This window comes from Labrus mixtus, chromosome 16 (assembly GCF_963584025.1).
Source record: "Labrus mixtus chromosome 16, fLabMix1.1, whole genome shotgun sequence".
NCBI lineage: Eukaryota > Metazoa > Chordata > Actinopteri > Labriformes > Labridae > Labrus > Labrus mixtus.
In genome coordinates, this window is record NC_083627.1 from 21,737,886 (window position 1) to 21,761,634 (window position 23,749).

Genomic DNA, 23,749 nt, shown 5'->3' on the forward strand with positions numbered 1-23,749 from the left:
TCAGACCCGAGTACTACAACACTGGTATACAACAAACTTAATGTAACATATGATCTCTATGAACACATTGACTGTTCCCTGATTTTTATTAAAGTTCAAGACATAGTTGAAGCTTTAGGTGCCAACTATAGTTTCAATAAGACTAAATGTGCCACTCAGAATACAGTAGCATGTGGATGATTAACTCAAATGTTGTCTCTGTCTTTATCCTTCACTCTGCAGCGGCATGCTGCCTGAGGCTGTCCTCCCACCTTCCAAGGAGCACAGCTATGCACAGTGGCTGGAAAGGACATACCAGCCCAGGGAGTTCAGAGGCCAACAGACGGGGAACATTCTCCTGTCCTCACGCACTGCTCAGCAGTCTGGTGTATCGCACAGCCTCACTCAGTTTAAACATGGTACAAAAAACCTTTCATAGCCTCCTGTGCGTCAATAATGTTAAAATTCAAAGTTTTAAGGGCAGGATTTTATCTTCACAGGTTTTATTTCGGAACACAAATGCTAAATGTATAATTAGTATAATCTAACTGAATGATTGTGTGGTAGACTTTGTGGCTGAACTGTTGTCTCTCCTCTGTCCGGCTGCTTTTATAGGACATTAAAAAATGTAGTTCCCCAGACCCCCTGAGCCTGGGGCAGCATTCACTTGTGGGTGGGGTGGATGACTTACATTTTTTGTCTTCTCAGGTTTAAATGATTTGGTCCTCCTCTTTCTCACAGGTGCAATAAGTGATCTGGAAACTTCCAAGACTGAAGATATGAGGCAGTGTTCCCTGTGCCAACAATATGGAGACGCTGCTCCTTGTGTGAGTATAACTTTCATACTGTGTTTTTTTTTTTAAACATCTAAATTGAAATTTCCTGTCAAGATTAACATAGTTTCACTGCATACAGTGTACATAATGAATACACGTAATAATATTTTAATGATCACTATCTATTTGCAGATTTTTCTTTAATCTCATTTTTTAAAGGTTTTATATGTGATGTTTCACACTTAAATATAACAGAAATCAAGTATATCCTCTGAAAATAACTCTGTGAGTCATGACTGTCTACAATGGGTGTAACACCCGAGTCCCACTGTCTGTGATGCTTTCAGAGTTTTCCAAGTCCTATCTTCACTTTGTTAACATCGCCCGGACGGCCGGCTGACTCCTCCCCTCGTGTATAAAAGTTGTTTAATTGAGGGACTAGAGAAAAGAAGAATAACATACTGTACTCACTGCTTAACTGTGTTTCTAGATCACGCTCATTTCAGGTAAATTTACATGCAGTGTGAAGATACGAGCATAATAAAGAACGCTAGCATTAGCATGCTAACACAACAATGCGGCGCAAGTTGTTTTGGTTTCATGCTGGTGCTCAAGGGCGACATCTGCTGGATCAAAAAATCACATATAAAGCCTTTGAACAGTTATAATGAAATATTAGATTTTGTTGTGCGTGCTTAAATTACCTTTCTTTAAGAATTAAGTTTCTGAGGTTCTGGTTTGACATGTTTCTTAATGATATCTTTCTTTGTATGTCTTCTTGCATAATAAAAATGATTTAAGAAAAATAAAAAGGTTTATTAAGTTATATATGATTTGATTTTGATCCTGGTAGGATGCAGGGCGGCTTCTGTACTTGGGACAGAACGAGTGGGCCCACGTGAACTGCTGCATTTGGTCTGCAGAGGTCTATGAGGACAACAGTGCTCTTTTGCAAGTGCACAGTGCTGTCTCAAGAGGGCGCCACTTGGTAAGTTATACAGCTCTCAGTATTGTAGACTTGCAGGGGTAGCAGCACTGTGGGAAACAGAAAAAAATGTGATGGTATAAGTCTTCTTTTCTTTCCCATGTCCAGCGTTGTGACCGTTGTGGGCAGTCGGGGGCCACTGTGGGCTGCTGTCTTGCCACTTGTCAGAGTAATTTCCACTTCATGTGTGCTCGCGCGCAGAACTGTGCATTTCAACAGGACAGGAAGATTTACTGTTTCAAACACAGAGATCTCCTCAGTTCAAAGGTACGTACACAATTCTCCCCCAAAAGCTTCACTCTCTTTGTAAAATTCATCATAGTTATGAATGAACACTTTTGTCATGGTGAGAGCGTTACACTTTCACATAATTTACACCTTTCAATTTTCTTTCTACATGTAATTGACTTGTGATTTTCCATACTCTTGCAGAGGGTGTCTGGAAAAGGATTTGAGGTCACTCGGCGGGTGTATGTAGACTTTGATGGTATCAATCTCAAAAGAAAGTTTCTCACAGGCCTGCAGCCAGAATCCATAAACATGACCATAGGTGAGAACATTTGGATTCTGTCTTTAGTCGATAAGAGCTCCTTTCTACTGGATATCAGACTGCTTTAGTTTGAGGAAAAGTTTGATAATCTTTTCTTTCCCACTTTTCTAGGATCTCTACAGATTCAGAAACTTGGTGTGTTGACAGAGCTGTCGTCTAATGGGAGGATGCTGTATCCTGTCGGCTATCAGTAAGACTCACTCAATGCTATGCTATGCTATACTACACAATAATGGCCGATCTTTAAGGGTTACCTTTTTTATAGTCTCCTGCCCAGGGACTACAGATGTAAATTAGCTCATAGCGAACTAGTTCAGTGTTTTACTTTGTTACTGTATTTTGATCTTTTGGGCCAAACAAAGCTCAGTTTGTGTTTTCAAAACTGCTTCTGGGTAACATAGGTTCTTGGATAGTATGCTTTTGTTCTTTTTGTACAAAAACCTTCCTCCCTTCCTTTCTACAGATGTTCTCGGTTGTACTGGAGCACTTTAGACCCTCGCAGACGTTGCAAATACACTTGTAAAGTTACTGAAGTTAGTACGCCACTCCCTGGGGAGGAACCAGATCCCAAGTGGGACAAAGAAGAGAATCACACCATAGTCCACAGTCCCAACCACTACAGAGGTCAGCAGGACCCGTTGCATGTATAATAAGCACTCAAAATGGATCTATTTTTTGCACAGTTATCCTGATTTGTTCTGTTTCTCTAACTTAAATATCAGATGATAATTTGTTATGGTTATTGTCCTTTTGGTTCAACTGTATGTTTAACATGTTTTTCTTCTGTGCCAGATGTAGAATCCCCAGATCATTTAAGTTCCTCATCCAGCCCAATAAAATCCACTGCCACATCACCCAACTCTAAACAGCACAATACACCTGGATCGAAAAGTCCTGGCTACACACAAACTAGGAGACCAGCAGGAGGGTCATCTAGACCTCTTCCATCTCCAGGTAAATTGTTTGGTTATTAAACATCGTATCAAACAATGCAAGTCATTTTATAAGGAATTTTAAATAAGACCACATGCAAAAGCAGTATTCAATTCCTTTCTGAACTTAACTTGATTCTTTCAGGGTCCGCTCTTCCGAAATCTCATCACATTTTGACATTAAGGGACCTGGAGGACACCCGTCGGCCGCGAAGGCTGTCAACAAGAAGCCGCTGTAGTTCCTCACAATCAGACGGCGACCCGTCTGTGCCAATAACCCTCCGTTCTGGTGGCAGTGTCCACTCCAGGTGTGCTCTCTTCAGCTCCCCTCCTAGATCAACAAACTTGGGATCGGCCTCACCTCCTCTCTCAAGACAAAACTCCACATCACCTGTCTGGAGCTCCCCACCTCGATCCAACGCTGGCATTTCTGTGGGGCTTTCACCCCGCCAAGGAACCCTCACTCATTCCCCCAAAGGGAGGCAGAACTTTAAAATCACAACTCCAGTTTCTGCAGAGGTTCCCCAGGACTTTCTAGCATCATCTGAGGCAGAAGATGCAGCAGTGGCTACAACCAATGGGATCTCCCTGGCCCCGGATAACCTGGAAGAGGAAGTAGCTCATCTCATGGCGCAGGAGCTCCCTTACACTGTGTTTGACACGGACACAGAGGTTGCGGTGGCCTCCATGCTTAATGCTAAGCTTGACTTTGACGAGGCTCTCCTAAATGAGAACATCACGCTGGGAGGGGCTGGGAGGGAAGAACTTGAAGGTGTAGTGCCGGAAGGTAATCAGGAAAATGAAGAATCATGCCATTACCTCAGGTTTTCCCGCACAGTCGTGTGTGACGCTGCTAGCAGCTCAGACGCCTCAGGTCAGCTCCCGCCGTCTCAATCAATCTCACAGTTAGATGGGGCGGACGGAGGGTCGGACAGCGATGAAATTGGGGCGACCGACGATGAAGCTCAGGACGAGGGAGAAGAAGGAGAGATTAGGATTGATAACAATCATAATACTCCGACTAAACAGCTGACTGTTGCTCTGAAGAGGCTGGACTCGATCTACACAGTGTCAAAGTCAACAGATGAAGGACCTGCTGAGCCAGACTTTGATGCAAATTCTCTTCCAGTTGATTTTCTCCAATCGGACTTTTCCAATGACGACATGTCGGTGCAGGAGGAAGAGGTCCTGATGAGCTCTGAAAGGCTAACCTCTCAAAACGAAGTGGTTTTGGATTCAGCTACAGGCCATTTTGTTTCTACTGAAAATGGTGCTTTGCTCTACCCACACAACAATGAGTTTGAAGATAAAGACGAGAATAGCTCATCAAACGAATCGGTCGAAGGATTTAAAGATGATTTAACTGATCCCGATTACTCTCCAGAACCAAAAACCAAAAGGTCTCCACCGGTGCTGTTGAAATCCATTTATGTGAAGACAAAACATCCACCAACAAACCTCAAACGGACAGCGCCAAAAGTGTGTCTTCCAATGCACACGTCGGTCTCTCCTTCTGCTGCCAACTATTGTGCAGTTCCACGCACGGTCACATCCCCCATTGTGATCAATGGTTTAAACGCTCTACCAATTCAGCCCGGTGCCACACGGGGAAGAACAGTTGCCATCCGCTTGGACAGTTCAAGACCAGGAGGGCAGCCACAAATGGTGATTCAGAATCAGGCTGCAGCCACCAGCACCTCCCCGTCCATTGCACCTGCTCCAGCACCTCAGATCCTCCTGGTCAACCGTCAAGGTCAGATTCTGATCAAAGACCAGAGAACAAACACCTATCAGTCACTTAGTTCAAATTCTCCTGCCTACAGTAAAATAAGCCAGATTGCCAAGATTCTCCACAGCGGCAATACTTTGCAGCGCTCGGTTCCACGTGTCATCATAAAGCCGCGTGCCAGCCCCTCAGTCACAAACATCCCTCCTGCCGATAACAACACAACAACAACAACAACGACGACTCAGAAGAAAATCATCTTTAGAGTAGTACCAGTGAAAAGCAGCGTGACTCAAGCTCCCTCAACTCCTGGCAGTGTGCAGTGCGTTCCTGAAGCGGTTTCATGCAACATCGAGGAAAGCACGGCTCAGGCTATAATCGACAGAGCCATGGCGACACACCGCGAAGAACCACAGCCAGAACCACAGCCAAAACCAAAACCGAACATCCTCAAAAACACTAGACGACCCAACGCCAGTCATCAGAGACCATCCCAGTTTCAGGACACAGAGGAGTCGAATTGTCCACCAGCTGCTCGTTCAGACTCCCCCAGCGTTTGCCTTAATGAGACATATTTGAACCAGCGACTGACGCCGGCTCCACCGCGCCAGGTGAGGGTGAAGAGAGTCTCATCAGTGACCGAAAAGCCCACCAGAAAGAAATCCAAGATTAATATCTTAAAAGATCCAAATGTTGACCTTGAGGAAATTGATGAACCCAGGTATGGAACAATTTAATTATTATTTAACAAGTTTAGTTAATAAGTTATAGGTCTACATGTAATCAAATATTGTTGATGTTACTACTACTACTTGTTTGGTTAGAAAAGAAGTATAAATAATCTTTCAATATTTGGAATTGGTCTGACGGTATTTACTTTTCATTTATTTGTTTTGTTGGTATTTTAAGATACTTTAAAGTATTGTAAAAACACTATTTGACTTCCCCTAATGCAGCGGAATCCTCTTTTTTTTTTGAGTGACAAGTGTCATCACAAACCACCAGCATGCTAACTTTGTCATGTTATCTGCCAGCAGACCGGGTGGTGTGAGAATGAAAGCTCCATCAATGAAGGAGGTGATTGATATGGACATGAGGAGTATGCCTGAACAGCCTGAGCCGTTGAGGATTACTGCTCCTTCTGCACTCTCCAGGTATGTTCATCTTAAACGTTACCTCATGCTTTGTAAGTGATGTCGTCAAATCTGGGATTTTTTTATTTCTATTATTATTTTTTACAAGAAGAGAGGCACCGAAATAGAACAGAATTGAGCTATCTCGCCCCTTCAAGGAGAACCAACAGATACTCAAAAACTCTTTCCCCCTTCAGCTATCAGGCTGTTGAATGCTTAACAATTTTAACTGGTTTACTGTATGGACTGTTACTGTATACTTAGACAAATGAATGGACCTGACTGGTTATCTATCTATTTATTGATTACATTTCAGATTGCGTTGTATCTATTTATTAATCTATTCATTAATCATTTGGTAACCCGTCTGTTGAACTATTGTAACAGGCATGTGAAGGTAATTGTCTGAATGCTGCTGTGACTTTGTTTCCTTTATATTTTCTTGGCTTCTTTTAATGACTCTTCAGGCTGTGTATACGCTGGAATTGAGGATACCTCCCTATATTTGTTTCTACAAACTGTACCATTCATTTTCTTATTTTTAGTTCATTAATGTATTATGTTTGTTATAGTGGTCTTTTTTTTTTTTTTATCTTTCTTTTCGCTTAGGCAACCCCGACATGAAAGTCCACCTTCACAAACCGACAGTCACATTAAGAGTAACACACACATGTGGGCTCGTCATGGAGACCTCTCTGAATGGGGCCCTTATTCAGGTTCGTAACCAAACATCGTTTTTTTTTGTTTTTGTTATGTCTTCAAGTACATTTTCTCATTTAACTTTTGACTGTATTGATTCTTCAGGTTTTAGCTCTGAGGAAGATGCACCAACACCCAAATATAAGAAGACAACGTACATGAACCAGCCTCACCTGCGCTTTGAAATCACCAGTGAGGACGGCTTCAGTGTGAAGGCTAACAGCATAGAGGGTAACAAACTTATTGTTTAAATTCTGCTTTTTGACCCGTTCAGTGTGTAGCGTTACAAAGCTTTCCCACCTTTCCTCACCTCTTTCTCCTGTCAGGTGCATGGCGCGCTGTGATCGATGGCGTCCTGGAAGCTCGAGCGGGCTTTCACATGAAGCAGCTTCCTCTGGGCGTGATGAGCGGACCCCGGGTGCTCGGTGTCATCCACGATGCTGTTATCTTCCTGCTGGAGCAACTGCACGGCGCAGCAAACTGCAAACGCCACCGCTTCCGCTTCCACCGCTGCGATGACATCGAGGAGGAGCTTCCCATCAATCCGAGTGGCTGCGCTCGCTCTGAAGTCTACACACGGTACACACACACACACTTTCTGTCAACACTAAACATAAGCATTTTATACAGCGTTATTAAAAGGTTGTTTCTTTGTTTTCTCTAATGTCTATTATTGAAATAAATCTAGTGTCTGTATATTTATTTTCTCTTTCTCCCATTAGGAAAGCAACCTTTGATATGTTCAACTTCCTGGCATCACAGCACAGACAGCCTCCAGACATAGTAGGTCAATTTGATGAAGAGGAGGATGAATTCCCACTCAAATCTTCCAGGTAAAAGGATTCACTTCATGTCACTTGCTTTGATCCTAAACAATAATGTTTCAACCTACTTCATACCTAACTTTGAAGAAGGTGATTTAGCAGATGCCATGTCCTCGTCGACATCACCTTTTGCTGTGTGTCTATGTAACAGGCGAGCCACCAGCAGTGAGCTTCCCATGGCAATGAGATTCAGACACCTGGAAAAAATCTCCAAAGAAGCAGTTGGAGTTTACAGGTAATGAGGACAATAAACGATAGGAAAAAACATGAGCTTTGATTTGCATACAAAATATATGTACATGTATACAGTATATAAACTATTTTCTGTTATCTTCTAAGATCTGAAATCCATGGTCGTGGACTTTTCTGCAAAAGGAACATAGAGGCTGGGGAGATGGTTATCGAGTACGCAGGCACCGTCATTCGCGCCGTTCTGACTGATAAGCGGGAGAAGTATTATGATGGCAAGGTTAGTAAACATGATGCATCTCTATTTGTCGTGTGTCTTTAGTGGTATGTGCATGTCTACATGTAAGCATGGACCAATAGAAAATTGATCACAAAAAAAAACAAAAAACATAATGCATCTGAACAAGCAAAGAAGAAGGAAACTTCCTTCTGCTTCAGAATACAAAAATGTTGTGTTTGTTTGAAAGAGACGAAGCAGCATCAGTAGGCCGATGTTGGTTAGGTCGTTTCTTTGAATCCAGTGCACTATTAGAGCGCCACAGGAATGAGTCCTAAAACCAGGAAGTAAGTTAGCATTTGAGCGCCATGGGGTCTAACGTCTAAAAGTCAACAGGGTTTTTGAATGGGTTTGTGGTTAGACGCCTGAAATAAGGTCTGTGGTTAACACAAGCTGAAGAGATGTTGGTGTTTTGTTAGACCACATAAACTACGTTAGGTAATACCCCCACTTGTGAATTTTGAAGTTTTTACGCGTCTTTAAAAAGACGGTTGCTAACAAGTGGCTAAATGTGACTACAGTGGTTGTCGGGGACATTAAACGTCATCACGCCGGACACAGAGGACGGGAACTCTCTCACTAGTCGGAGATGTCTCCTGTAGGTTTAATCTTTAGGTTAAGGTGAATATTATGTTAGTAAACTATTTATTAAGCTACGTGGATTAGTTTATCTGAGATCATCTGAAGCATAACGCTAGTGACGTCACAATCATCCGACCGTGATGTAGTTAGCTTGTAGCATAACGTTAGCTTTTTACTTCTGTCGGCCGCATTAACTTTTCAAACATCATTAAAATGATGTTCATCTGTGAAGATTATCCTGCTGAACAAAACGCCTACGCTTCAGAAACGTGCGTTTAACACAGAGATTATTTTCTGCAATGATCCAAAATCCAATGAAAACATCTCATAGGAGAATTCTCGTTAGACCCCATGGTGATGCTACTTCAGGGTTGGCCTACAAAAATACGTCATATGGTTTGTTCTCTATGGGCCACTTGCCATGTAAACTACTATTTAAGAAGGTAATGAGAAGAGTTTTATTATAACTGCAAACATTTTTAAACCCTTAAATAGAATCATAAACAGGGATGACATTTCACGAAAACACTCACCATGATATACTCCCCTCAGGGCATCGGCTGCTACATGTTCCGCATCGACGACTTTGACGTGGTGGACGCAACAATGCAAGGCAACGCAGCTCGTTTCATCAACCACTCGTGCGAGCCCAACTGCTACTCCCGTGTCATCAACGTCGACGGCCGCAAGCACATCGTCATCTTCGCTCTGAGAAAGATCTACCGGGGCGAAGAGCTGACCTACGACTACAAGTTCCCCATCGAGGACGAGAATAGCAAGCTGCACTGCAACTGCGGGACGAGACGCTGCCGTCGCTTCCTGAATTAGTACCAGACACACAAACACGCCATGTACAAAATAGCCATCGTGTTAAAATGCACTAGAATTCAGCAGGTGGAATGTGACGACCTTTTGATGAAGCTGATTGTTGTGAAGTAGCCATAACAGTGAGGGTTCCCCGACGCGCACACACACCTGATCTAAGGCGTTTTCACTTTGTTAAAGCTTAATTTATTGAATGATTAGGGACAGTGTGTGTTTAATCTGTGAAACTAAACTGTGTCACACAAACAAGACCAGAGCCATGAGACACAGCGTGGGGCGGTTAATATTTATTTGATTTGATACTTTCGGTCTGTTAGGACGTGCAGTATGAACAAACAACTGCTCGAATATTTAGATGTCAGAGCTGTTGTACCTCCTTACATTACACATCCTTTCTGTTTTACAACGTTAGCCTCTGCTGGAACTTGGTCTCAGTGAAAGCCAGGGGGCAGTATAACCAGCTACAAACAGTGCAAACTAAAAATAGAATATTAAGGGATTTCTGTTATTTGAGGTGACGGAGTGTCTCTGTAAACACAAAGTCACAGAGAGGGTTAGGGAGAACTTATTCAGCACCTTACTTTGACTCGACCTCCTGGCAGCGTTTGTATTGCAGCAGGCAGGAGACTTTTTTTTTTACTTCAAAGCAAACAAACGAAACACATTTAACTCCTCGTGTACATTGTAGCGCAGCTGTATTTTAACTTCACTCTTGGATACAACTTGTGAGCAGGGAATTTAATATTTCGGGTGCTGGTGACATTTATCCCAAACCGTAGTTTTAACGTAGTCCCCCAAACTGTTTGGCCCCCTCATTCATTCTGTTTTATTTGTGACGGCATATTTTCTGTGATGTTTTTATCTTGACTGTCTTGATTGGTTTCTTTGTACTGTTTGTTTATTGTAAGATCTATGAGGGAGATTTTCCTTGATGCAGGGTTCAAATTTAATATACTGACCTTGCTCGGCACAGTCCCCTATAAATCTTTTTTGTATTTTTGTATATTTGAACAATAAATGTATATTCAACAAGCTAACTGAAACACACGTGTTTGACCTTTTAACTTTTATTTGTAAGTGAAGGCAGGCTTATTGAACCGAAGCTGTTGCAGAGTTATGAGCCTTCTTATTTTGCACCCTCTTCCTCGTGTTTTTTTTTTTGTCCACCACAGGTGTACTACCTCAAAAGTGTTATGAAGCGAATATTTAATTTAATTACATGACACAATTGGTAAAACACTGCTTTCTAGTTTCCTCCTTGTCCAGTCTTTGTAATCATTATATTTTACACAAAACAAATCAAAAACTGTTGAACACTGACTTGATATTATGCCTGCAGGCATTTTTGTAAGAATACCTGGCCACCATGTTTTTGTGCTCGTTTCTCCTGTTTGAAACCACACCTAGCGGATGGATGTAGATAGAGTCCTAGAGTTTAGCTTCAAGGCTGGATGCTTAGGAAGTTTGTTTTCTGTTTTTGGAACAATAATAGAAGTTCTCATAAAGTTTGTGACTGAATTGGCTCACATTTGATCCTTGCCTGTACATATTTGTATAAAGAATTTCTAAACCTGTTAAATATTTTTGTACCTACATTTTTTTTTTAATTTATGTTCAATAAAAATTTGAAATGTTTAACATTGGTCTTTGAATTATTCTGACCAGTTAATAAATAGAATTATTTTTAAGTGTTAGAAATGTTCCTATAAAGTAAAAAAAAAGAATGTCCAGTGAACGTAAATACATTTACATGCACAACTTTTGAATGTGACTTCTGCAAAAAATTATAATTATTACGAGTAAAAATTACTAAAGAATAAAATCTATTCTAAAAAAAGCTGTATATACCTCATAACCGTGGTGTATAAGACGGCTTTTACTGATAAGAAACATACCTGGGGCTCTATGTGCCATGATGGGATCTGAAATGAGTTAAAGGGGTCATGAGAAAACTATTTGATAAACCCAATGCTCATTTTTTGATACATAAAATTGTATTTGGTTGGGTTTAATCTAATTCACTTTTTTAAATAATTAATGGGTTTACTTTAAAAAAAAAAAAAAAAATTCAAAAGGTTTTATAGGTCAGTAGTTCTGACCATCACATTAATTCTCCACTGATAGTGCCTGTTCCATTACTCTGCCTTTTTCTGCAGTTTTGAAATAGTCTTATCAGGTTTTCTCTCCTATGTGACTGCAGCACACTGCTGCTGAGTTGACACAACCGCAACTGAGACATGCTACCAGACATCTCCTCTGAAATGAGTGAATGCATTACTGGACAAAGATTCACAGTAGGAAATCTGTCATCTTTTCTAATTTACATCAGTGTCTCAAGCTGCAGATATACACCAGCAAATAAGGTGTTGATTATATCTATCTGGCACTGGTAAAAAAAAGTGAGAAGTGCCTTCCAGACTCAGGTATATGTCGGATATGATAGCGCTCCTATTTATATCAATCAGAAGTCCCCATGGGAGTTTCATATGTTAGTTGTGACTTTAGTCAAGGTCTTGCCTTTACCTTCAGCCATATGGATCATTCCCAGAATTTCCCAGTATTTGTATTTTTACTTCCCTGACCTTGCAAAATGTGGGAACATAGAGGGCGGATCAGGTGTTTATAAAGAGTTACAGCGTGTACCCTATGTGTGTACCTCCTCTTTCATTCAAGAGATAATCACCATGAAGGCCCTGGTGTTCCTGACTTTGCTTGGAGCAGCAAGTAAGAGACGACTGTCATTTTATCATTGTTTATCAAATATTGATAAGTGGATGAAAACTTGTATGCACCTTTACATGTGTCATAATATACCTTATGTGTCTTTTCAGTTGCTGCAGCTGAGGATGAGAAGGTGGTTGGAGGGTATGAGTGCACCGGACAATCTGTTCCCTACCAGGTTTCTCTGAACGCTGGATACCACTTCTGCGGTGGATCCCTCATCTCCAGCCAGTGGGTGGTGTCTGCTGCTCACTGCTACAAGTCGTAAGTACAAGTACAACTCTCATACCAACCAATTTAACGTGGCTTGCGAGATGTATCAAGTACTTAACTCAAATGCAAAGTATACGAAATCAAGCGAGACTAAATGGCATAATTACAGTGTGGTTTTATGAGTTGTGGCCTCTTTACCAAGATAAACACTTCCAACAAAGGTAAAAAAAAAAGAGGATAGGCCTTTAAAGCTTTACCTTGAGAAATTGAAAACGTGTAAAGTAAATTGAAAAAACAACAACAAACATTTGAGGTAAATGAAGCTTTTTGTAACAGTACTGAAGACAGAGTAGGTTAGGATAAAACAGGTCAAAACCTTAACACATTGGCTAACATACATTTTATTAATATATATTAATGATTTCATTATTGCCTTGGAGTTAAGATAGCTACATGAGCTTGAATGTTATCTAAATTAGCAGTAAGCCAACTGAGGGAAAACTTGTAATAAACAAATCTCAACTCAACATTGACAAAAAATAGATGAAACAACAAAACGCTCCAAAGAGAAGATTTGGGTAGTAAACAGCAGATGTCAGTCAATATTTTTTAAGGTTAGTTTAAACTGCTGTAGCACTAAAACGTATGTAATTTAATGCTGCTAAAAAATGTTAGCAAACTTTAAAGGTAGCTTATAGCTTGTTAGCTTATTACTGATAAAAGCCTTATTAACCTCTTATATAAGTCTATGCTAATTATTAGCTCAATGACTTCTTTTTTTTTATCTGGCTATTATCACTTGTATGGAAGCCCATTTCCGCAAGTTAAAAAAATGAAAATGAAAATAATAAAGTCATAATTATGAGATAATGAAGTCATATTCATTATTTTGTTTACTTTTTTATTTGTATTACTTTTTATCTCATAATTATGACTTTATTATTTTCATTTTCATTTTTTTAACTTGCGGAAATGGGCTTCCATACCCTTGTCATCTTGCTTTCAATAAATAGCTATATTAAAGAATGAGGGTCATCATCATTATGAGAAAACAGACTTTTAAACTGTAACATACCTCCACCAGTCGCATCCAGGTCCGTCTTGGAGAGCACAACATCGCTGTGAATGAGGGCACTGAGCAGTGGATCGACGCTGCCAAAATGATCCGTCACCCACAGTACAACAGCTACAACCTGGACAACGACATCATGCTCATCAAGCTGAGCCGGCCCGCCACCCTCAACAGCCACGTGCAGACCGTGTCCCTGCCCTCGCGCTGCCCCCACACCGACGAGAACTGCGTGGTGTCCGGCTGGGGCAACACGTCCGCCACCGGCAGTAAGACTATTTACAGTCTGTCATTACTGGGCCTGACAACCGACAGAAAAAAACACGAGTGGGGTTGGGTGGAGGAGAGGATATAAGTGTGGTTTAATGTAAAAAAATAAAAATTTAGTAATACTATAATATACAAATACAGGAGGTTAAAGTTACATCAGTACAGTGGAGCAAAGAAACAGAATCAGAAATACTTTATTAATCCCAGAGGGAAATTCGGTCGTCACAGTTGCTCTAAATATACAATATAGCAGTAGAAATAAATAATACAAATATTAATCAAATAGAATAGAAATGTAAGTAAGATTTCAATAATAGGTACAAGAAATATTTACAGGAATAAGAGTCAGATGGAATATATACACACATTTTCAAGATTATTGCACTGTTTGTTTCAATATTGCACTTTGTTATCATGGACATATTATTCATTATTATTATATTGCACTTTTAATAAATAATGAGTTATAGAAACATAATGATAGTAGCTTAAAGATATATTCAACCAGCTCTTGATTTCTCAACCTTTTAAAGTAATTATAAACCATGCTTTCGTGTACGTAAAAAAACCTAATATTTAACATAATTTTTTGTCTTCGAACAAGAGTTGGGAAATGCAATGTAGAACTGCAATACTACTAGGTACTAGGTCTACTAGGTACTGAAGCCAGAGAAGGCATTTCATTGTACAGTGTACTGAATATCAATCTAACACCATGATATGCAGCTCCGCATCCTGATCTACAAACTGAAGCTGCAAACAAAAATCTTTTGTCTGTTGATTACGTTTTACATTTTTTGTAAAGTCTGTACAATAAATAAAATGTGATAATAATAATCATAATGTGATAATGCCCAGAAAGTCAAATATTACATATTTCCAATTTTTGGATCAAATGGCAGGTAGTTTTAAACCTACAAGTAAAACAAAACAGAGCAATTATTCACATTGGAGAAGTGGCAAACATTTGGCATTTTTACTTGATGATATTTGATGCATTAGAAATATCAAAGTCTTCTAATTTGTAATACCCAAATCAGTTCAAAAATTCCTCACTGCGTTACTCAATGTTTTATAACATTCATGGTATATGGAGCGGATTTAGAATACTAACGGCAGGTTAAGTTACTGATATTTGCCTTTCCTCTCCCCAGGCAACTTCCCCGACAGGTTGCAGTGCCTGAGGCAGCCCATCATTGATGACAGGATCTGCAGGAATGCCTACCCTCACCTCTTCACTGAGAACATGATTTGCTCTGGGTTCATGCATGGAGGTGCCAGCAGCTGCCAAGTGAGTGTGACTAAAACACGCTAAACACCCAGGGAGTGAGGTGGTAAATAATCTCTTTAAACAGTGCAGGGGTCTGTGGCTTTACCATATGTTCCTGTATTATCACTGGGTATACTAACTCCTTAGTTCAATTGATTAATTTATCCAGCACAGAAAGCAAAACACTGCTTTCTGTCACTCTTCAATACAAACATTTACAGACAGGGTCATTTTTTTGTTTTCCTTTTGTTGATTACCAGTGCTCCCCATGGACAACACTTACAGCAGCATTGTGTTTGTGTTTGCAGGGAGACTCTGGTGGTCCTCTGGTGTGTAACGGTCAGCTGCAGGGAGTCGTGTCCTGGGGTTATGACTGCGCCATGCAGGGACACCCCAGCGTCTACGCCCGTGTGTGCCGCTTCAATAGCTGGATCAGCACCACCATGAGCAACAACTAAACACACACATAGTGTACCATGAATCCACGTGCTAGCATCCATGACAAAACTATAGTCAGTGTCATATTCAGTTTATTGGATATCTGTGCCATTCATTTACATCTCATAATCAACATGATAAGAAATAACATTCTGTGACCAAAAAACTAAGTAACTAATAAAATAAAATAAAAAATATACATTAGCATTCATTTCATCCATTTGGTTGTTTTTTACATTGAGTTTCACAGTTGTTGGCATAACAATATAAACATGCTCTTGCTTGGTAATACTTTATACTCAGTGCTTTTGCTACAGTCTGTGTTTTATTCTCACAAGGCCACCAGTGCATTGATATACAAATTCATAAATCAAGCAAAAACTAACCTGAAAGTGTTGCAAAACATCCATGTATAATACTTTTTTTAAACTTATTGTACTATGGACTCATGCATCTCTGTGAAACGCCTCTTGCATTCAGTTACTGTGGCCGCTGGAGTGATTTGGGAGGCAAGCAAACTTGAGTAAATAAGCAATAAGGCATTTCAGCTCTTTTTATGTCTGGATTCTTTGCATGCATTCCTCAGATGGCGCTTTGTAAACTTCGCTGCTTCTTGTTTGCTGAGGCTACCTGAACATACAGAGGAAAAGAGAGAGGGAGAAGCAATGATAGTCACACAGTCGTATCAAACAGAGGAGCATCTGAACTGTCTTTAAAAATGAGTTACAGATGGCATGACAGTAAATATTACAGCATATTTTATTTTCATCATTGTCATTATGACATTAAATAACACAGAACACAGGAGGGAGTCTGTTATGCCACACATTTGTAAAGTGGATATAATATGGTTACATGCATACACCGACATAGTGTCTTAAGAAAGTGTTGCACAACCATGACATCTATCTGGAGCTTCAAATGAGTCTAAATGCACTTTTCACAGTTCTTTTGGCCTTTTGGATAGCAGTTGCTCATGATCAACAGATTGAACTGACACTTTTTTTCTTCTTTTTTTGTAATTCTTATAATGTACAGTTTGTTTTATGAATGGTCATTTTATTATACTATTAATGGAGTCTGGTCCCAGTCTTCAGTGTTCAATGCAATAATGGTTGTTTGCCCTTTTTAGAGATAAAAACAATTTATTTCTTCTTAAGCAAAAAATAATTCCTTTATACATTTATATGCTGTATGTTCTGTACCTGCCTTAGAGCGCGGTCACACTGGCAATGTTGTCGTACCGTGCTTAAGCACCACCCCCCCCCCCCCCCCCCCCAATTCACCCGCTGGCCTGCACGGCCTGTGGTCACAGTGCTCCAGGACAAACCGGGCCTAAGCACGGTTACCTCTTGTACATAACCTCATAATATAGCACATGCATGGCTTTATATTATTATTATGAAGCGCCTACTATTAGTTCAACAACACACCTGACCAGCAATCCGATCCAGATCTCTTTGGCCCTGTGGGGTGAGTCTTCGTCCACTGAAATATAAAACATAAAAACAAAACAAATGATCAAAATGTATTATTAAATCCCAGAGTCAGGCTTGAACATAGCACCTCTCCACCTCACCCATTTGGGTCCTTCTCCACCATCTTGAGGCCCTCCAGAGCCTGCAGGACCTTCCTCGCCACGTTTCTGGAGCCCACGCTAAAGTGGGCGGGGCATACCCCGTTCCTCTGCCGCCCTCCGTAGACCTTGATCATGGAGCCGACGCCGACCCCTCCACGCAGGTACAGGTGACGAGCCGTGGAGGCTTGTGAAATGTACAGTAAATAAAAATATAATGTGCATGTTGCAATACATTTTTTTGTGATCCGTGTTCAACCAAAAGACATGAAATCAAACATTCCAACTTATCAAATGTGTGACATTTTTCTGTGCAGACTGTTAATCTTTTGTGCACTCAATATAGGTGAGTAGATAACCTCAGCTGAGAGGGGATTGTGTGCATTTGGTTTTCTGAATAAATTGTTGTAGTTATGGAACAATCTAGACAGTAGGACTGACCAGTATTTCACAACTGGTTTGTGTTTGATCCCATACCAAATAAATTCCTAAAACGGAGTCTCTCAAAGATAATAATAAAGTGTCTAAATCATGTAAGAATTAAAAAAAACCTTGACTCTTGTTTAAAACTAACACTTGTAGACCTATAGGCATAAGACATTCCATATCAAAAGCTTTATGGTCACTTTACTGATATACAACACAACAATACAAGGAAATGACAATGGCACTCCCTGATGTTAACTCTTAATACCAGTAATTTACGGCTTAGTATTATACTGAACAACACCAGGAAAATGCTGAAAACATATCAAATCTTTACTAATGAATATTTTTACAATTGTTATTTAATTAAGCAGATGTTTGGTTAACTGTTCAGTTCATACAATGTTACCATACAGTCCCTCACTGTGTCTGAGCAACAGTTAAAACCATTGATATAAAACTGCTCTATTTCTTTTTTTTAAATACTTATTTTTATTACTTTCATGCTTTCCATCAGTCATACTTACACGTTTTTATCAACCAAAATAATACCATAACATTTAACTTAGTTTACACTTTTCAAAAGTGAAATCAGGATCCTGAGATAGTTACCTTTCTATCCCAACACACAACGGAGAAAACACAATATTAAAAAAAAACTGTTCTATTTCTAAATCATAAATTAATATGTATATAGGGATCAAAACAATGCCCATTAACAATAATTCTTGGAAACATACTCAAAAAGACTAGATGATGGCTTGGTGTATATGGAGCAGATCCAGTATGACCAACCTGCTCTGGTGTAGAACCAGTTGTCATCACAGGGCGCCAGCTCCTTGTGCCTGGCAAGCTTCACAGTGTCGACCCATTCTGGGACCTTCAGCTTGCCAGACCTGAAAAAATCAATTACACGTCACTGTGATGAATCAACGGACTGGATGTTTCCCTCAAAACAACAGACGGCACAGGAAAACAGGATTCTCTCCCCACAAACAGTATCAATAGTGTCATGTGTTTTACTGCTGTTTAGACACGGGTGTTGTAGCAGAGCAACGTCCTATGGGAGGCCAAGCGAGGTCAAAATCTGTCTGAAAAGCTAATTGTGTAAGTACTTGTTTAGTGTGTCTGTGATTGCAGATTACATTTGCAACAATTTCTCAAGAGTAGAGGGCAATGTCAAAGGTCAACAACGATGATCATCAGTACAGTGACACAAAATCATCTGTTGTGATACTATTTTTCATGGTGCATTTTTTATTGAATGTTTTTAGAAAAACGTTTAAAACAAATATTAGTGATGGCATTTTTTTTCAACCATTGTCATTATCTTTGTTTGTCTTAGGATTTAAAAAAATGTAAATGCAAAATTTAGTGGATTTTTTTCCATCTATTTAAGATTCTTGAGTTTGTTCACATCACAGATGGAGAGATTGTATAACACCAACTTGTAACAAGGATGTAAAAAGTAAGTGTGCAAAACTTAAACTATCAGGTTACATTAATATTAAACTTTCTCAATTTCAAGTGTTTCAATGACCCATACACAAAAATCTATGGACACCTTCAACTCATATTGAAGACAAACATCTTAAACATTTTCTTACCAAAAGTATACAAAGTATGTGGAGAGCATACTTACTTTTGGCTTATAGTGGAGTCCTATCATAGTCAAACACCTTTGCATGCACTGCACTCCTTTTGACCCTGTTAGGTCAGTCAGTGGGTGACATGATGATGTTATGTCTCAGTGAGATGTTGTGTAAATCATTAACTTCATCTAAACACTGGGTAAGATACATAAAAGTGTAAAGAGAATCCTAGTTGAACCATTTTTCTCTGAATACTTCAATTAGTTCTCTCTCTCTATATATATAATAATAATTCAAGGATTTATCTGGAGGATCAAGTTTCCCTTTGGGGACACTTCTATCCTGCACAATATTTTATTTATTCACATGGGACACATAAAGCATTAACAAGCACCAGTTACGTTGTCTTATTGCTTTATTATAAATAAGTCACATTTCATGCATAAAGGGCTGCTTATTTCTTCCTGATGTGTCAGGTTTCAGTTTTCAATAGCATCACCCACAATGCTTCAGTTCGTATACTTACAATAACTCCAAGTACAAAACAACTAACTTTCAGAGTTTCAGTCCTCCTTAATTCCAGCTAACTTATGTAACATTTTCATACAGTAACAATGAATAATTTAGACCAAAGAACTGAACATAGTGACAGAGAATGGAAGCTTTAAAAACCTGGTTTAAATAATTGAATATGTATTTTAGCTGTTTTAAATATCCTTCTAGTAGCTGTGTCTTCTGTAGTCTCCTTTATAAATATAATGTCTATAACCTGTATTGAAATGATCACAGTGTTTGGCATATCTTTTTGTCTTTCTCACCACTTGCGGGTGTCTGTTTATTTCAGGAGACTAGTAAGAAAACTGCAGAACAAAGTTTCAGTTCTGCCGTCAGTGTCCTGCTGCTTCCCAGGTTGTAACTGTGATTTCTCACATGTACTGTAGCCCACATAAAATATTTATATCCACATTTTATACCCACACTACTATAATCCTTTCACACTGCTTTGTGAATTACCCCAAATACATAACACACAAGCCCGTTTCGATTCCCTCAGGTACAATTCTTCTGTCTGGATTTCCATTGCAAACTTCTGTACTCTACTATTTGGGTTAAAAACACTTTGAAAGTTATATTAGATGATGTTACCTTTATTTATGTTTATCCACAATTCATTTTTAGTAACTAATTTGTCTCTGTACTTTGTATTTGTTATTGTATTTTTTTTGCTGTGTAACTTCAATAAGTGTACTTACAATAAAGCCTGTCCAGTCTTACATAGCACTTTAAACAGAAACATGAGCCGAAATAACAATGTTTACGTGAAAATATAGTAAACCATTATGTGCTAACAGTTCTTTGCAAGTTATTCGTGATTAAGATTTTTTGCCACAATTGAGCAACCCTAGTTTACCGTGAAGATGAATGATTTGTTCATATTTTGTGATGAAGGAATTATTGCTATCTAACACAATAAACTATACTCAATATCATGTTGCTTACTCATGCTTCTTTTGACAAAATAAAAGCTTTTGCATGTCATTTTTTGTATCACTTAAGCAGATTTTATACATTAAAAAAGCATGTTTCTTTCTAATAATTTCATTGTAATCTCAAAAAAATGATTCACGTGATAAGTTTCTCTGTCATCCAAGAAAATTCAGTTAATTGCTTATTAAAATGTTATCTAGCGAAAAAATAACAACGAATGTCACTATTCATTGACTCTTGATATAAATACGCAAACTGATAACTAACTAACTAAATTTGAATAAATAAGATTACCTAGTATTTCCTCTGTACATAAAGGTATGAGGGACAAAAAATGACTAAAGTATAAATAAATGAATAAATAAATAAATGTTGGGAGAAATGCATACAATAATGTATAAATAAATAAATAATTAAATAAATGCATCAATAAATATAAAAATTAATATATAAATAAATATATACATATATTTATTTATGTATTTCTGTGTCCATGTTGTACAAGGAAAAGTAAATATGTAAATTAAGTGGGCCGTCCTAACATTACTGAAGTAGGATTGGTCAATTTTGAAAAACAGACAGAAGCTAATTAACAGATATATTTTTCCTCTTACGACCTGGACACAGAAATAAATAGATGTGTAAATGTAAAAATACGGAAATAAATTAATAACTCAATTAATGTGGAAATGTATGTATTGATACATATATAACTGTAGAAATACACTAATAAATGAATAAATACATGTAAAAATATATAAATAGCCTTTTTCATTAACAAAGTGTATTTATTATTTATTCATTGATGTATTGTTTTCAGCATTTATATATTTATTGATGCATTTATCTAATTATTTATACATTATTGTATGCATTTCTACCAACATTTATTTATTAATTAATTAATTAATTTATACTTTACTCATTTTTTGTCCCTCATATAAAGGTGTAAAACTGATGTGTGAGTGACAGGTGAGCCATCAGCCAGTCATGCACTGTCAGCATGTTTTAAGCTTTACTTACTTTTTGAGGAAAGCTGACAAAGCCCTGACAAAATCCTGTTGGTTGACATCTTTCACCGTGACACTGGGCATCTAAAAGAACAATTGGAGACAAAGGTGAGCTTGGTAGTAAATGCTTGACTTGTCGCTTCTCTCATAATGAGTAAAAGTGCACCGACTGTCGTAGCCTCTGAAATGTAAGCTAACGTTAGCTAGTAGCTAGCGTAGGTAAGATGACAGCATGCGAGTCATAGGCACACTGACATATCTGTACAGGTGTCGTGTTATTCAGTGATAAATACTATCTTACTGTTCATATACCTTACAAAGACGACAGGTAGGTGGTCAGGCTAAGGATGGAGTTCAGCTAATGCGGCGAGGCGGCTAAAGGAAGGATGCTGAGGAGGGAAGGAGACTATCCTCGTTTGCAAAGGATGAAAGGAAGGATGCTGAGGAGGGAAGGAGACTACCCTCGTTTGCAAAGGATGAAAGGAAGGATGCTGAGGAGGGAAGGAGACTATCCTCGTTTGGAAAAGACGAAAGGAAGGATGCTGAGGAGGGAAGGAGACTATCCTCGTTTGCAAAGGATGAAAGGAAGGATGCTGAGGAGGGAAGGAGACTACACTCGTTTGGAAAGGATGAAAGGAAGGATGCTGAGGAGGGAAGGAGACTAAGGATGATTCCGTAGCCTGATTTAACCTCTCCAGCTGCTGGATATGATTGCTTAAGTCGGCCATTGTACACAATTTATTTAAACATCAACGTGTTTCAGTGTACTTTTCAAGCAAACAATGCCATGCATATATATGTCAAACTGCTGATATATAAAGTTATAAACCAGGGGTGTCCAAAGTGCGGCCCGAGGGCCATTTGCGGCCCTTGAGGGGATTTTTTGCGGCCCGTGACTTCAAATGAAGAATCAGAAGATTTTGGCCCGAGGCCTTGATTGAGATTGGCACATTATCTTATTTTTCTTTTTCATGTTAACAAGGGCTGAACAATATTCCTAAAATAGAAAATGTTCAGTAACATGTATGTTGTTGTTTTTTTAAATCTACAGCTTTTACTATTTTCCACATTCTTTTGTAAACTATGAAAAAAAACGTATGCAAAGTTTTTGCAAACAAGCGGACTGTTGTTTAACCATTTAATGACCTGAGCTAAATGCAGAAAGCTTTTCCAAAAAATTGAACCACGTTACAGGCTCTGAGAAAAAAAACCAAATAAAGTAGAACGAAGAAATCAAAATATTTGATTTCCTTTTATTAAAGGGTTTATTTAGCGAGCCTTTTGATTCTGATCTACAAAGCCTTACTATTTTTTCAACTATATTTTAAAAAACAAAACCTGTGGCCCGCCCGATTCTAACACGACAATTTTGGCCCACAAGAAAAAAAGTTTGGACACCACTGCTATAAACTATCTTTTTCATTTTGTTGGTGAACTATTCCCGCTGAAGCCCAGCAGAGGGTGGTGTTGAGACATCATTTTCACATGTCTGGCCCCTTTCTCTGTTCCATTATCAGTCCCAAAGGCTTTCAAGAAGTGTGCTGCAGTCTGCAGGAGGGGACAAAACACCTCAGCTAGGAAGAAGCCACCACCAGTGGAGGGTTAGTAACCGTTTAGTCTCTTTTTTTAATCAGCCATAAGAATTTGCTGCCTACACATTTAGTCAATAATTTATTTATTAATCTTGTATGTGCTGCAAAGGCCTTTGATACTACAAATGCTAATGGCCTATGATAATTCAGAAGTCACAGTAAATCATGATGTTCTTCAAATGATGTCTATGACATAGTGTGTTTAATTAAATATCTTTTTCATCGCAGCTTCTTTGCAATTGTAAAGAAGTGTACCATCCTGAATCCTGTTTGCCAATGTGATGGTTGTCCTTGGAACCCAGAGCAGTATTTCTAAAGGCACAAAGCACGAGAGGCAAGTCAATTCAAAGTGGAGCTCCAACTAATAATTCATGTAACTTTAAATCATATAGTGTACTATGGCTTACATTCAACAGAAAAATCCTGAAGAGCAGCTGATCTCTACTGAGGTCACTGTGTATCCATTTCTTCCCTTCTAAATAGATAATAATTATCTACCTACCACTATAAATTCAGCCAAATGTCCTGTGTGCATGAGAGTTTAGCTGAAGTTTAAAACAAACATACAGTAAGATTTGTTTCTAAGCCATGCAAGTGCATTGTGTGA

General features: G+C 38.9%; 3 protein-coding genes across 6 annotated transcripts in view; 2 read left to right on the forward strand and 1 right to left on the reverse strand.

Moving 5' to 3' along the window:
- The window catches only part of kmt2ba (lysine (K)-specific methyltransferase 2Ba), a 30,379-nt gene extending 19,264 nt beyond the window's left edge, over window positions 1-11,115 (forward strand). For 2 of the 3 annotated variants that reach the window (XM_061060201.1, XM_061060203.1), the window contains exons 20-36: window positions 223-398; window positions 721-806; window positions 1,609-1,743; window positions 1,849-2,007; window positions 2,173-2,290; window positions 2,402-2,480; window positions 2,754-2,914; window positions 3,083-3,244; window positions 3,368-5,669; window positions 5,983-6,102; window positions 6,691-6,797; window positions 6,886-7,011; window positions 7,107-7,359; window positions 7,503-7,613; window positions 7,756-7,839; window positions 7,944-8,073; window positions 9,205-11,115. In XM_061060201.1, the coding sequence (XP_060916184.1) occupies window positions 223-398; window positions 721-806; window positions 1,609-1,743; window positions 1,849-2,007; window positions 2,173-2,290; window positions 2,402-2,480; window positions 2,754-2,914; window positions 3,083-3,244; window positions 3,368-5,669; window positions 5,983-6,102; window positions 6,691-6,797; window positions 6,886-7,011; window positions 7,107-7,359; window positions 7,503-7,613; window positions 7,756-7,839; window positions 7,944-8,073; window positions 9,205-9,480 (4,585 nt within the window). In that variant the 3' untranslated portion in view covers window positions 9,481-11,115. The remainder of the gene's footprint in view (window positions 1-222; window positions 399-720; window positions 807-1,608; window positions 1,744-1,848; window positions 2,008-2,172; window positions 2,291-2,401; window positions 2,481-2,753; window positions 2,915-3,082; window positions 3,245-3,367; window positions 5,670-5,982; window positions 6,103-6,690; window positions 6,798-6,885; window positions 7,012-7,106; window positions 7,360-7,502; window positions 7,614-7,755; window positions 7,840-7,943; window positions 8,074-9,204) is intronic. The other variant, XM_061060202.1, reaches the window with a different exon arrangement.
- A 616-nt stretch (window positions 11,116-11,731) lies between these two features.
- On the forward strand, window positions 11,732-15,669 carry LOC132991428 (trypsin-like). Its single transcript, XM_061060204.1, has 6 exons — window positions 11,732-11,771; window positions 12,151-12,201; window positions 12,309-12,462; window positions 13,496-13,749; window positions 14,905-15,041; window positions 15,329-15,669. Exons 1-6 carry the CDS (start codon window positions 11,747-11,749, stop codon window positions 15,476-15,478), a joined length of 771 nt encoding a protein of 256 aa, XP_060916187.1. The 5' UTR covers window positions 11,732-11,746; the 3' UTR covers window positions 15,479-15,669.
- A 154-nt stretch (window positions 15,670-15,823) lies between these two features.
- LOC132991430 (small ribosomal subunit protein eS19) lies at window positions 15,824-22,017 on the reverse strand. Of its 2 annotated transcripts, none has more exons than XM_061060205.1 (6): window positions 21,863-22,017; window positions 21,564-21,634; window positions 18,256-18,356; window positions 17,038-17,221; window positions 16,892-16,946; window positions 15,824-16,088 (listed from the first exon to the last, which is right to left on the reverse strand). In XM_061060205.1, the coding sequence occupies exons 2-6, from the start codon at window positions 21,632-21,634 to the stop codon at window positions 16,041-16,043; spliced, it is 459 nt and encodes a 152-aa protein (XP_060916188.1). In that variant the 5' UTR covers window positions 21,863-22,017; the 3' UTR covers window positions 15,824-16,040. The 2 variants fall into 2 exon arrangements, with proteins under 2 accessions (XP_060916188.1, XP_060916189.1); XM_061060206.1 differs by having other exon boundaries at window positions 21,852-21,986.
- Between the last annotated feature and the right edge of the window lie 1,732 nt (window positions 22,018-23,749).